The sequence below is a fragment of the Pleurodeles waltl genome, chromosome 5 (genome assembly GCF_031143425.1).
Source record: "Pleurodeles waltl isolate 20211129_DDA chromosome 5, aPleWal1.hap1.20221129, whole genome shotgun sequence".
NCBI classification, from domain to species: Eukaryota; Metazoa; Chordata; class Amphibia; order Caudata; family Salamandridae; genus Pleurodeles; species Pleurodeles waltl.
This window is the reverse complement of record NC_090444.1, coordinates 70,154,768-70,169,841: the sequence shown is the minus strand read 5'-3', so window position 1 is coordinate 70,169,841 and position 15,074 is coordinate 70,154,768. Positions and strand designations below refer to the sequence as shown.

General features: G+C 48.5%; 1 protein-coding gene across 5 annotated transcripts in view; it reads left to right on the top strand.

The window, feature by feature from the left end:
* Positions 1 to 15,074, top strand: part of CAD (carbamoyl-phosphate synthetase 2, aspartate transcarbamylase, and dihydroorotase) — a 617,432-nt gene that overhangs the window by 470,516 nt on the left and 131,842 nt on the right. For all 5 annotated transcript variants that reach the window (XM_069233593.1, XM_069233597.1, XM_069233596.1 and 2 more), the window contains one exon: positions 5,755 to 5,921. In XM_069233593.1, the coding sequence (XP_069089694.1) occupies positions 5,755 to 5,921 (167 nt within the window). The remainder of the gene's footprint in view (positions 1 to 5,754; positions 5,922 to 15,074) is intronic.

The following is a 15,074-nucleotide window of genomic DNA, read 5'->3' as shown; positions in this document are numbered from 1 at the left end:
TGGAGCAGAATCTCCTTGGCTTGCTGTAACCTTGGCTAAAGGTTGTCCACCCTTCCTACTCTGTTTTCTTTTCTTCTTCTTCTGGGGTCTGCTTGCATTTACTGCAGAGGCAGGACTTCCAGAATCCTTGGGAGAGGACTGGCACTGGACCAGTTCCTCTCTTGGGCTCTGACTAACCTCTGGGTAGTCATTTCTAAGGAGACAATCAAGGGGGAGGTCTGTACTGACTACTACCCTTCTCCAGCTAAGAGTGCCACCCACTTCTATGGGCACTAAAGCCACAGGCCTCTTAGTGACCCTGTCTAGGCTAACTCTTACCCTGGCAGTCTCACCTGGGATGTACTGGTTTGAGAGCACCAGCCTGTCATGCACAATAGTGTGACTGGCACAAGTGTCTCTCAGGGCAGTGGTTGGGATTCCATTCACCAGTAGGTGGTGGAAATGTCTACTTCCCTCTGGAATCTCCAACCCACCTGTTGGGCCCTGTTTCCAGTTGAAGGCTATGAAGACCTCCTCATCTGAGGAGTCATCTCCCATGGCTACACTGGTTACCCCTGGAATCTTGTTCTGGGGTTTGTTTTTGGGACAAGAAGTGTCCTTGGTGTGGTGCCCAGACTGTTTACAGTTGTGGCACCATGCCTTAGTGGCATCCCAGTTCTTACCCTGGTACCCACCTTTGTTTTGGGTTGTGTCTTGGGGCCCACCCACCTGTTCTGGTTTTTGGGGGCCTACAGAGGACTCTTTTTCTTTGTTTCTAGTGTCACCCACTTTCTCCTGGGGAGTTTTTGTAACCCCTTTCTTTTGGTCACCCCCAGTGGAAGTTTTGGTTACCCTAGTCTTGACCCAGTGGTCTGCCTTCTTTCCCAATTCTTGGGGAGAAATTGGACCTAGGTCTACCAGATACTGATGCAACTTTTCATTGAAGCAGTTACTTAAAATGTGTTCTTTCATAAACAAATTATAAAGCCCAACATAGTCACACACTTCATTTCCAGTTAACCAACCATCTAGTGTTTTTACTGAGTAGTCTACAAAATCAACCCAGGTCTGGCTCGAGGATTTTTGAGCCCCCCTGAATCTAATTCTATACTCCTCAGTGGAGAATCCAAAGCCCTCAATCAGGGTACCCTTCATGAGGTCATAAGATTCTGCATCTTTTCCAGAGAGTGTGAGGAGTCTATCCCTACACTTTCCAGTGAACATTTCCCAAAGGAGAGCACCCCAGTGAGATCTGTTTACTTTTCTGGTTACACAAGCCCTCTCAAAAGCTGTGAACCATTTGGTGATGTCATCACCATCTTCATATTTTGTTACAATCCCTTTGGGGATTTTTAGGATGTCAGGAGAATCTCTGACCCTATTTAAGTTGCTGCCACCATTGATGGGACCTAGGCCCATCTCTTTTCTTTCCCTTTCTATGGCTAGGAGCTGCTTTTCCAAAGCCAATCTTTTGGCCATCCTGGCTAACTGGATGTCCTCTTCACTGGGGTTATCCTCAGTGATTTCAGAGGTGTTGGTCTCTCCTGTGAGGGAACCAGCATCTCTGACTATTATTTTTGGAGTCAGGGTTTGAGGGACCCTGTTCTCCCTAGATAGGACTGGTAGGGGGGAATTGTCCTCCAAGTCACTATCCTCTTCCTCTGAGTTGCCACCCTCAGAGGGGTTGGCCTTTTCAAACTCTGCCAAAAGCTCCTGGAGCTGTATTTTGGTAGGTTTGGGGCCCATTGTTATTTTCTTTATTTTACAGAGTGACCTTAGCTCCCTCATCTTAAGATGGAGGTAAGGTGTGGTGTCGAGTTCCACCACATTCACATCTGTGCTAGACATTATGCTTCTAAAAGTTGGAATACTTTTTAAGAAACTAAAACTGGTTCTAGAATCTAATTCAAACTTTTACAAACTTTTAAACTCTAAAAGAAATGCTAAACAGGATCTAACACAAGGCCCTAGCAGGTCTTTTAAGAATTTAGAAAACTTTTCAAATTGCAAAAATCAATTTCTAATGACAATTTTGGAATTTGTCGTGTGATCAGGTATTGGCTGAGTAGTCCAGCAAATGCAAAGTCTTGTACCCCACCGCTGATCCACCAATGTAGGAAGTTGGCTCTGTATGTGCTATTTCAAAGTAAGGAATAGCATGCACAGAGTCCAAGGGTTCCCCTTAGAGGTAAAATAGTGGTAAAAATAGATAATACTAATGCTCTATTTTTGTGGTAGTGTGGTCGAGCAGTAGGCTTATCCAAGGAGTAGTGTTAAGCATTTGTTGTACATACACATAGACAATAAATGAGGTACACACACTCAGAGACAAATCCAGCCAATAGGTTTTTATATAGAAAAATATCTTTTCTTAGTTTATTTTAAGAACCACAGGTTCAAATTCTACATGTAATATCTCATTCGAAAGGTATTGCAGGTAAGTACTTTAGGAACTTCAAATCATAAAAATTGCATGTATACTTTTCAAGTTATTCCCAAATAGCTGTTTTAAAGGTGGACACTTAGTGCAATTTTCACAGTTCCTGGGGGAGGTAAGTTTTGGTTAGTTTTACCAGGTAAGTAGGACACTTACAGGGTTCAGTTCTTGGTCCAAGGTAGCCCACCGTTGGGGGTTCAGAGCAACCCCAAAGTCACCACACCAGCAGCTCAGGGCCGGTCAGGTGCAGAGTTCAAAGTGGTGCCCAAAACACATAGGCTAGAATGGAGAGAAGGGGGTGCCCCGGCTCCGGTCTGCTTGCAGGTAAGTACCCGCGTCTTCGGAGGGCAGACCAGGGGGGGGTTTTGTAGGGCACCGGGGGGGACACAAGCCCACACAGAAATTTCACCCTCAGCAGCGCGGGGGCGGCCGGGTGCAGTGTAGAAACAAGCGTCGGGTTTTCAATGTTAATCTATGAGAGATCTCGGGATCTCTTCAGCGCTGCAGGCAGGCAAGGGGGGGATTCCTCGGGGAAACCTCCACTTGGGCAAGGGAGAGGGACTCCTGGGGGTCACTTCTCCAGTGAAAGTCCGGTCCTTCAGGTCCTGGGGGCTGCGGGTGCAGGGTCTCTCCCAGGCGTCGGGACTTTAGGTTCAACGAGTCGCGGTCAGGGGAAGCCTCGGGATTCCCTCTGCAGGCGGCGCTGTGGGGGCTCAGGGGGGACAGGTTTTGGTACTCACAGTATCAGAGTAGTCCTGGGGTCCCTCCTGAGGTGTTGGATCGCCACCAGCCGAGTCGGGGTCGCCGGGTGCAGTGTTGCAAGTCTCACGCTTCTTGCGGGGAGCTTGCAGGGATCTTTAAAGTTTGCTGGAAACAAAGTTGCAGCTTTTCTTGGAGCAGGTCCGCTGTCCTCGGGAGTTTCTTGTCTTTTCGAAGCAGGGGCAGTCCTCAGAGGATGTCGAGGTCGCTGGTCCCTTTGGAAGGCGTCGCTGGAGCAGGATCTTTGGAAGGCAGGAGACAGGCCGGTGAGTTTCTGGAGCCAAGGCAGTTGTCGTCTTCTGGTCTTCCGCTGCAGGGGTTTTCAGCTGGGCAGTCCTTCTTCTTGTTGCAGGAATCTAATTTTCTAGGGTTCAGGGTAGCCCTTAAATACTAAATTTAAGGGCGTGTTTAGGTCTGGGGGGTTAGTAGCCAATGGCTACTAGCCCTGAGGGTGGGTACACCCTCTTTGTGCCTCCTCCCAAGGGGAGGGGGTCACAATCCTAACCCTATTGGGGGAATCCTCCATCTGCAAGATGGAGGATTTCTAAAAGTTAGAGTCACTTCAGCTCAGGACACCTTAGGGGCTGTCCTGACTGGCCAGTGACTCCTCCTTGTTTTTCTCATTATTTTCTCCGGCCTTGCCGCCAAAAGTGGGGCCTGGCCGGAGGGGGCGGGCAACTCCACTAGCTGGAGTGTCCTGCTGGGTTGGCACAAAGGAGGTGAGCCTTTGAGGCTCACCGCCAGGTGTGACAATTCCTGCCTGGGAGAGGTGTTAGCATCTCCACCCAGTGCAGGCTTTGTTACTGGCCTCAGAGTGACAAAGGCACTCTCCCCATGGGGCCAGCAACATGTCTCGGTTTGTGGCAGGCTGCTAAAACTAGTCAGCCTACACAGATAGTCGGTTAAGTTTCAGGGGGCACCTCTAAGGTGCCCTCTGTGGTGTATTTTACAATAAAATGTACACTGGCATCAGTGTGCATTTATTGTGCTGAGAAGTTTGATACCAAACTTCCCAGTTTTCAGTGTAGCCATTATGGTGCTGTGGAGTTCGTGTTTGACAGACTCCCAGACCATATACTCTTATGGCTACCCTGCACTTACAATGTCTAAGGTTTTGTTTAGACACTGTAGGGGCACAGTGCTCATGCACTGGTACCCTCACCTATGGTATAGTGCACCCTGCCTTAGGGCTGTAAGGCCTGCTAGAGGGGTGTCTTACCTATACTGCATAGGCAGTGAGAGGCTGGCATGGCACCCTGAGGGGAGTGCCATGTCGACTTACTCATTGTGTTCTCACTAGCACACACAGGCTTGTAAGCAGTGTGTCTGTGCTGAGTGAGGGGTCTCTAGGGTGGCATAAGACATGCTGCAGCCCTTAGAGACCTTCCTTGGCATCAGGGCCCTTGGTACTAGAAGTACCAGTTACAAGGGACTTGTCTGAATGCCAGGGTGTGCCAATTGTGGATACAATGGTACATTTTAGGTGAAGGAACACTGGTGCTGGGGCCTGGTTAGCAGGGTCCCAGCACACTTCTCAGTCAAGTCAGCATCAGTATCAGGCAAAAAGTGGGGGGTAACTGCAACAGGGAGCCATTTCTTTACATATACTTAATGCTTCAAGAGGTTATTATGCATGATTACATTTTTGTGGGACTAGAGGGAGTGTTAGGCCTGTGTTTCGAGTGTGATTGATGGATGTATAGGTGTGAGTTGTGATCAAGCAGTCTGCAACTTGCGTGAAAGCTTGGGGACTAAATTTTCTACAGTGTTGAAAGACGAGGCAACCAGTAGATTTTGATAAGGGTATTAACTTTTGGCAAGTTGAAGATGTTAGTTGGTTTAGAGGGCAAGTCAACCCAATACTAAGGTGAAATGCAAGGAGTTATTAAACGTTTTGTGCATTTTGAGGCTGTTGGAACAAGTCTTGGCTGATCATGGAGTTCTTTGTGAAATTGGTTGAAGAACTGTCCCTCCTGGATTGTAATAAAATAGAGAAAATCACATTCTGTGATTTGGGTGGAGATCTGTTGGGCAGTGCAATTGGCCTCCTTGAGAGGATGGGTTTGAACTCTCCTTGTGCAAGTCTTTCTTGAATTAAGTTGCGAGAGAAGCACGACTGCTTAGGCGAGGCTTTTTGACTGTGATGATTAATAGATCAAATGTTCTCAAGTCAGCTTGAAGATGTGGGCAATGCTTAAATCTGCTAAATTTTCAATCACAAAATGCTCAGCAGGGCTTACTTAGGCAGCTGCATTTTTGCAGCTTCTTACTTGATGAGAAAGTGAGTAAGAGTTTTGTTCATTTCCTGTATGCAGCAGTGTATGCTTCACCTCGGTCCACCTGATTAAGAGCCATTAGTGACCTTGCTTCCACGCAGGAGCACCGCCCGCAGTATCCGTTCTTCTACTTTTCACTCTCTTTGTCAATCACTGTGCTTCCTCAATCATGCTATCTCACATCAACATGGAAAACGCTGCAGAATCGCTGATTGTTTAAGCTGCCTAAACTCATTGTCCTCATCTGTAATGTGCTGTAAACCATTTGCGAGGCTCTACCCAACTGGTTCTGTGTGTTTCTAGAGCTTGCATTCCTTCAGGATGGATATCCTCACCCTCCTCCACTGCCTAGAATCAACTCCCCTCAGAGCCTGGCCATGCAGAGTGGTCCACACCCGCAGATCTCGCCGCTGCTCCATCCCCTCATCGGTCAGCACGTGCTGTCTGTCAAGCAGTTCACCAAGGAGCAGGTACTTTCTTTTTTATTGACCAACTTAATAGCTTCCTACAGGTACATATAAGCTGCTGATGTAGTTTCAACAAAGTTATTTATTTGGGGGAAAACGTTGCTCCTTCAAATAAAGCTCAGTCAAGAAATTAGTTAGAGAACAGTTGAAGGTTCAAAACCATGCTAAAACTCCTAAGATTAACACATCTTTGCCAACTGCATTTTTTTCTAATAAAGTAAGTTGAGCATGACCCATTGATCAATGAAACATGCAGAATACTGCTGTGAGTTCCAGTATAGCTGATTAGTGTCCTTTCTTCGTGCTCATTAAGTTGAAACCTGTTGTGTTGGTGATAACACTAAAGATCAACAAGGGTAATTGTGCTGTGGAGTATTTCTTAATATTTTGAAAATGATTGCTACTACCTTTAAGCTTGTTAGTGTTTACATCTATAACACACATAATTGGCCAAATAGTGTGCAGCAACTACCACTAGTTCCAAAAATGTATGTACCAAATCTGCAAAAGAAAACCTTTTTCTTTAATTTTGATTTTAGGTCTAAAAGTTTGGGTACATTGAGTAAGATGAGGGCGTGGCACGCTCTAGTATACATGTAGAAAATCGATCTTTTCTACGAGGTCACCCTGTATGTTTTGCCTTTTGCTGGACACTATATTTTCGCTGCTGTTGGAACTCTGTGCCCTTTAACCCTCCTAAACTGTGTAAAGGGCCTGTGCTCCCCCATGCCATGGTTGACTTGGCATATTCCTTATTGGAGTATAACTGGTGTTCCAAAATGTATCCAGGGCGTGCAAGTTAAATGTCACTAGTGGCCTGCAGCACTTACAGGGCCATCCACTTCATGGCCTCAGGCCTACCTGTATAACCTGACTGTAGCAGTGTAAAAACTGCAATTGGGCATGTCAAAATAAAACCTTTTGTAATCTTTTAAATATTCATAAGTCATTCCTGTAGAGAGCTGGCTATCTATGCAGTGCACCAAAGGTAGTGTTACACTATGCAGATAGTACAGGCGAGCCTTGTTGGCTTACAGGGATAGTGTGGGTGTGCAGTTTAGGTTTATCTGAGGGTAGTGCTAAGCATTTGTTGAACAATGAACAAATGAGACACCCCAGAAGAAACTCAAAACCGATTTTAGAAAAATATAACACTTTTATATTATGTTTCAGAATAAGGTATGTACTGTTCAAGTTATTTCTTTGCACAGTGGGGGGAGTAATACACACAGATGCGCTTTTACTCAGTAATGCTTTTCAATGGTAAAAAGAACATGTACTGCATACGGGTACTGCAGCAATATCGCGGGGGTCCCCTTTAAATGTTAGGGGGCCATGGTCACAAGAATCACCAGCAGTTCGGTTTTACCCGACCTGGGTGTAGGAAGCTGGCTCTGTATGTACTCTACCAAAATGAGGTATAGTGTGCACAGAGTCCAGGGGTTACTCAGAAGCTTAACTGAGGCTAAAGTAGGTACTACCAGTGCTCTTTTTTGTGGTTGTGCGGTCGAGCAGTTGACCTTATTGGAGGGTAGTGCAAAGCATTTGTTGAACACAGTCAGGAAGTGAGGCATATACTCAATGACTAACTCCAGGCCAATTGTTTTTTATATAGCAAAAATCTATTTTGTTACTTTATTACTACAACCAGAATATCTTTTTTGCGGGTAAGTACAGTTGTAAATAGGTATCAAGCATATGTGTCAGGTGTACTTTGTTTGGTTTTTGCAGGTAAAGCAGTTTGCAAGTAAATAACACTTTTCAGTTTCAAAAGTTGACACAGGGCTGGCTGGGTGCAGCGGTCCAAAGGGTGCTCTATTGAAAGTAGATTGCAGTTAGGTACCCGCGGTTCCAGGACACATGCTTTGGGGGTGAGGGATATTTTAGTTCAGCACCGGAGGGGCCGCAGGTCCACACCAACCACACACCCTTAGCAGCACAGGGGTGGCCGGGTGCAGGGTGCAAACACAGCTGGGTGCCCAATGCTTTTCAATGGGGAAACTCTGAGGATCACAAAAGATGTTGCAGGCTGGGTCCACGGGGTTGGTGTTCTGGAAAAACAAAGGCTGGAAAGGTGGGAGAGGCACCTGCTGGACCGGCGGTTGGATTCTCTATGGTCTGGGGGCTGCAGGTGCAGGGGTCTCCTTGGGCAACAGGAATCTTTGTAGGATGTGGTCGCAGTCAGGGGGGTCCTAGATTCAGGCAGCAGGCGTCATTGTGCTGGCCAGGAGGGGTCAACCCAGGATGGACTAAGTTGGTTGGAATCGCCTGGGGACCTTCTCTGGACCAGTGGATCACCTGGACTCTGGCTATTGGTGTCTGGTGAAGAGTGGGCAGGGCTCGCAGATCCAGCGTGGTTCTGGAGTCCTTTTGGAGGTTTCTTCTGAACAGGGCTGCTGTCATCAGTAGTTCTTGGTCCTCTGGGGGGGTTGTAGAGGTTGCTGGTCTTTCAAGATGTGTCACCTTTTGGGAGCTAGAGTCTTGAAGCTGCAGACAGGCCGGGAGGCCTGGGGCCAAGTTTTGTCATCTGGAGTCTTTACTGCTGGGGTCGGCTTTGCAGTCCTTTTTTCTTGAGGTCGTCAGGAATCTGGTGAGTCAGGTTCAGGGGTACTCCTAAATATTAGATTTAGGGGCATTACAGGAGTCAGAGCAGTAGCCAATGGCTACTTTCCCTGAGGGTGGCTACACTCTTCCTGTGCCCACTCCCTTTGGGGGGGTGGTGGTGCACATTCCTGTCTCTATTGGCCCCTCTTCTCCAAACCAAGATGAAGAGTCTGCAAGGAGGGGGCCACTTCAGCTCTGCACACCTTAGGTGTGGTCCTAGCTGCAGTAGTCACTCCTCCTTGTTTTACCTAATTTTCCCTTCAGACCTGCCACTAAAAGTAGGCCTTGTCTGGGGGTGGGGGAGGGCAGGCATCTCCACTAGCTGGAGTGCCCTGGGGCACTGTAACAGGTGGCCTGAGCCTTTGAGGCTCACTGCCAAGTGTTACAGTTCCTGCATGGGGGACGTGTGAAGCACCTCCACCCAGAGCAGGCTTTGTTTCTGACCTCAGGGAGCACAAAGGCGCTCACCCCATGGGGTCAGAAACTCGTCTGTTAGTGGCAGACTGGTCTACCCTGCACTAAAGGGTCAGGAAAAATACAGGTAGCATCAACACAAGGCAAAACGTGTGTGTGTTTGGGGGGGAGATAACATTGCCAAAAGGGGCATTTTGCTACACTGGGGAGTACAAGTGCAGAGGTGCGGAACGGGTCAGGTGCCTTGTGCACTGTATGGTTGGCAGTGGGCAGGGGGGAACCTAGAAACGGCTGCAGAGGGGGACTTGGGAGCAAGTCTGGGAGCTCGCAACAGAATCCTCAGTTTATGAGGGTCCTGGGAGCAAGTGGCACAGTCAATAGTCCTGGGCTGGGGCATTCGGGTGCAGTGGGTTTTGGTTGGCTGGTCCTGTGCATCAAAGGCTCTCACGGTGCTTGCCTTGACCTGCAGAGGTGGAAGAAAAACCTTAGGTCTGCTCTCATGGGCAGACTCATTGATTCCATCGCCTCTTTGGAGGTCCTCTTGTTGTGGCAGTGGTGTCTGACACAGACACAAACCTGCCTTGGTTGCAGCAAAAGCTCCATTGTCCAGGGTATTAGTGCTGTGAGGTTCCTGAGGGGGCAGCGTATGGAAGCTTGGTTAGAGGCATTGGGCTCCTGGTCACGCAACAACCTCCTCCTGGCACATTGCTCCCTCGTTGAGCCTGATGGTCAGCACAATGTAGGACCGGACAAGTGCGGTTGATGCCTGCAGATGCAGGGAAGTAGCTCTGCTACTCTAAGGGAGATGCTGGTTAGTTAGTGAGGTGCTGGCAGCCTTTTGAAAGTTGCATAGCTGCAGGATCAGTCTGGTCTGGACGATTTATGGTTCAGCAGCAGCAGGTATTGGTGCTAGAAGTCTAGGCTGGTCCTCTGTTCTCGCATTGGTCAGTTCTTCTTTGCCCTCCTTCTCCAGTTAGGCAAATTTGAGCTCCTGGGGTCAGGGGGGCACTTAAATACTCAATTTAGGGGCGTTTTATGGGAGTGAAGGGTAGTAACCAATGGGTTACGTACCCCTTGGGTGACTACATCCACTCTGAGGGGAGTGAGCATAACTGTAAAGAAATGGCTCCCTGTTGCAGTTACCCCCCACTTTTTGCCTGATACTGATGCTGACTTGACTGAGAAGTGTGCTGGGACCCTGCTAACCAGGCCCCAGCACCAGTGTTCTTTCACCTAAAATGTAGAGTTGATTCCACAATTGGCACACCCTGGCATCCAGATAAGTCCCTTGTAACTGGTACCTCTGGTACCAAGGGCCCTGATGCCAGGGAAGGTCTCTAAGGGCTGCAGCATGTAGTATGCCACCCTAGAGACCCCTCACCCAGCACAGACACACTGCTTACCAGCTTGTGTGTGCTAGTGAGAACAAAATGAGTAAGTCGACATGGCACTCCCCTCAGGGTGCCATGCCAGCCTCTCACTGCCTATGCAGTATAGGTAAGACACCCCTCTAGCAGGCCTTACAGCCCTAAGGCAGGGTGCACTATACCATAGGTGAGGGTACCAGTGCATGAGCACTGTGCCCCTACAGTGTCTAAGCAACACCTTAGACATTGTAAGTGCAGGGTAGCCATAAGAGTATATGGTCTGGGAGTCTGTTTTACACGAACTCCACAGCACCATGATGGCTACACTGAAAACTGGGAAGTTTGGTATCAAACTTCTCAGCACAATAAATGCACACTGATGCCAGTGTACATTTTATTGTAAAATACACCACAGAGGGCACCTTAGAGGTGCCCCCTGAAACCTAACCGACTATCTGTGTAGGCTGACTGGTTCCAGCAGCCTGCCACACTAGAGACATGTTGCTGGCCTCATGGGGAGAGTGCCTTTGTCACTCTGAGGCCAGTAACAAAGCCTGCACTGGGTGGAGATGCTAACACCTCCCCCAGGCAGGAGCTGTAACACCTGGCGGTGAGCCTCAAAGGCTCACCCCTTTGTCACAGCACCGCAGGACACTCCAGCTAGTGGAGTTGCCCGCCCCCTCCGGCCCCGGCCCCCACTTTTGGCGGCAAGGCCGAAGAAAATAATGAGAATAACAAGGAGGAGTCACTGGCCAGTCAGGACAGCCCCTAAGGTGTCCTGAGCTGAGGTGACTCTAACTTTTAGAAATCCTCCATCTTGCAGATAGAGGATTCCCCCAATAGGATTAGGGATGTGACCCCCTCCCCTTGGGAGGAGGCACAAAGAGGGTGTACTCACCCTCAGGGCTAGTAGCCATTGGCTACTAACCCCCCAGACCTAAACACGCCCTTAAATTTAGTATTTAAGGGCTCTCCCTGAACCTAGAAACCAGATTCCTGCAACAACAAGAAGGACTGCCTAGCTGAAAACCCCTGCAGAGGAAGACCAGAAGACAACAACTGCCTTGGCTCCAGAAACTCACCGGCCTGTCTCCTGCCTTCCAAAGAACTCTGCTCCAGCGACGCCTTCCAAAGGGACCAGCGACCTCTGAATCCTCTGAGGACTGCCCTGCTTCGACGACGACAAGAAACTCCCGAGGACAGCGGACCTGCTCCAAAAAGACTGCAACTTTATCCAAAGGAGCAGCTTTAAAGAACCCTGCAATCTCCCCGCAAGAAGCGTGAGACTTGCAACACTGCACCCGGCTACCCCGACTCGGCTGGTGGAGGACCAACACCTCAGGGAGGACCCCCGGACTACTCTACGACTGTGAGTACCAAAACCTGTCCCCCTTGAGCCCCCACAGCGCCGCCTGCAGAGGGAATCCCGAGGCTTCCCCTGACCGCGACTCTCTGAAACCTAAGTCCCGACGCCTGGAAAAGACCCTGCACCCGCAGCCCCCAGGACCTGACGGACCGGACTTTCACTGCAGAAGTGACCCCCAGGAGTCCCTCTCCCTTGCCCAAGTGGAGGTTTCCCCGAGGAAGCCCCCCCCTTGCCTGCCTGCAGCGCTGAAGAGATCCCTTGATCTCTCATTGACTTCCATTGCGAACCCGACGCTTGTTCTAACACTGAACCCGGCCGCCCCCGCGCCGCTGAGGGTGAAATTTCTGTGTGGGCTTGTGTCCCCCCCGGTGCCCTACAAAACCCCCCTGGTCTGCCCTCCGAAGACGCGGGTACTTACCTGCTGGCAGACTGGAACCGGGGCACCCCCTTCTCTCCATTGAAGCCTATGCGTTTTGGGCACCACTTTGAACTCTGCACCTGACCGGCCCTGAGCTGCTGGTGTGGTAACTTTGGGGTTGCTCTGAACCCCCAACGGTGGGCTACCTTGGACCAAGAACTGAACCCTGTAAGTGTCTTACTTACCTGGTAAAACTAACAAAAACTTACCTCCCCCAGGAACTGTGAAAATTGCACTAAGTGTCCACTTTTAAAATAGCTATTTGTGAATAACTTGAAAAGTATACATGCAATTGAAATGATTCAAAGTTCCTAATGTACTTACCTGCAATACCTTTCAAACAAGATATTACATGTTAAATTTGAACCTATAGTTCTTAAAATAAACTAAGAAAAGATATTTTTCTATACAAAACCTATTGGCTGGATTTGTCTCTGAGTGTGTGTACCTCATTTATTGTCTATGTGTATGTACAACAAGTGCTTAACACTACTCCTTGGATAAGCCTACTGCTCGACCACACTACCACAAAATAGAGCATTAGTATTATCTATTTTTACCACTATTTTACCTCTAAGGGGAACCCTTGGACTCTGTGCATGCTATTCCTTACTTTGAAATAGCACATACAGAGCCAACTTCCTACAATAACCCTGTCCCAGAGTTCCTAGTTGTACCCCAAACAAGATGGTGGAACCATTCCTTTGTGGAGCATATCAGACAGCCCACCCTAGGGGTGTGACTAGCCTTGTAGTCCAACACTCCCTACTTGCATAGCTAATTTCCCACCTGTCCTGGTGCCACATAAGCCTCAGGGTAGGGGGTGGCATCTCCCAGATCTGAAGGAAGCTGGTGTCTTACATCAAAGGCCTCAGGGACTTTGAAGTCCTGGTCTTTGGTATGCAGATTCACTAGGCATCCTGCAGGAGGAGTTGATAACATCTTCCTCCGGAGCAGGCTTTGTTTCCAACCCCAGAGCATGGGCTGTCACCTCCAGGTAGTTAGAAACTCGTCTGTGGTGGCGAGGTGGTCGATATCAGTCAGCCAGCACACTAGAGGACTCGTAGGTTTTCATGGGGCACCTCTAAGGTGTCCTCTGGGTGTGTCATAATAAATCCAATACTGGCATCCTTATGGATTTATTGAGACGAGGGGTCTAATACCAAACACCCTAGGTTTCAGTGAATCTATTACGTAGCTTGGGAACTCGTAATGACCAGTGCCCTGTACATACCTTAAGATAGCTTCCCTGTTCACCTGTAATGTCTAGTAATAGAGCTAGACATCACAGGGACCCAGCTGCTCATGCAGGTATGTCCTCACATACAATATAATGCACCCTGCCTTAGGGCTTCAATGCCTGCTGTAGGGGTGACTTGCATATGTCAAATGCAGTGACTTTGTCATGGCACACAATGTGTGCCCTGTCATGTTTTCCCTCTTGGTTTGCACCGTGACACCTAATGCATGTAATGCTGTATGGGGCTCCCTTAGAGTGGTGTAATTAATAGCCCTTAGGGACCCTTTTTAGTACCCGTGCCCTAGGTACCACGAGTACCATTTACCAGCGACTTACAGAGGTGCTAAAGTGTGTGCTAATTGTACACAATTGAGAAAAGAACACTGGCACTGATGCTGGGTTTGTAGGCTTCAGTGCCCTGTCAGTCGAAAACCAGTATCTAGTAGTGCAGATGGGGGCAGAAAGTTAGGGGACAATCTGCAAAATGCCTGGCTTCCTACAACCCCGTGTTGGCCTTGTGGTCCACAAGGCACAGGGTGCATAATATTTTGAAAGTAGTAGCTGTAGAAATTGAATGTTAATGTGTCCTTACAGTGACTAGCACCCAACAGCTGTAGTGGGTACATGTAGAAAGTGTAGATGTAAAATTCAAAATATTGTATCTTTGGATTGGGACTAGTTAGAGAAATGATTAAACACCTATTTTAAAATGTTATGAAAATCCAATTCAGAGGTGCAGTAGGATTTTTTTAAATAAATATTAAGGAAAGGTAACTTTCAGAAAATTACCTTCTCTCCCCGAAGCTCCTGGAGGCTAATTGCATTTGCTCTCAAACATCTGCCAGTCATTATTTAGCATTTTAATACATTTGAAAAAGCTGTAAAATGCCTCCCAGCAACCAGCAATAGGTTGACCTGAATGGGCAGCGATGACTCTTCTAAACCTCATGCATGGTGGGAAGTGTCAGCATCCCTTTTGACATTACAGTGCCAGAACCTGCTTGAAAGGTCTGCTGGGTTTACATACAAAACTGGGGGCGCACTTGAAAGGAAGGAACTGGATGGCTAATCAATTCTTGTGTATCCACTGTCTGCTTGCTGGAAAACCCTACTTTTGTTCTACCAGATTTCTGTCTCTGGGTTTATTGTGGGCTCATTGGCTGCGCCAAACTGGATTTTAGTGTTAGATGTGGGAGGACACTATGGTTACTGGTAACTATGGTACACTCCCTACACTCACCCCAGCCATCAGAGCCCGAGTTTAGTGGTGCCAAAGACTTTTGCCATCTTGAAAATGCCCAAAGTGGGCAGAGCTAGTCCCAGGAACTTTTAGCGCATTGGTTAGGACATGCCTTGTAGTCATTCCCACCCACTTGCTTGGGTCAGGCATGATTGCTGTATCTCCAGGCACCCACTTTAGATAACACCTGGACTTGAATGGGAAGAGGACTGTAATTACTTTCTGTGACCTGTGAGGGGCCTTGAAGAGCGGGACCTGCTCCCTCTAGTACGCAGGACAAAGAAGTGGACTCCAAGGTTCATAACACTGACCTCCTGCTCAAGCTACAATGATACAAAAATCTACAAGAGCCCTTTCCTGCAACTGTCCTGCTGACCACCGGCAACTGGACCTGGACCCTGCTGTTGGCCTCTGCCTTGACGACTCTGTGAGTCTCTAGTGCCTCCCCTGAGATGCTCAGGATTGGGGAGGGCTTTAGAAGTGTACTCTTGTGGTGGTTTGTGACAT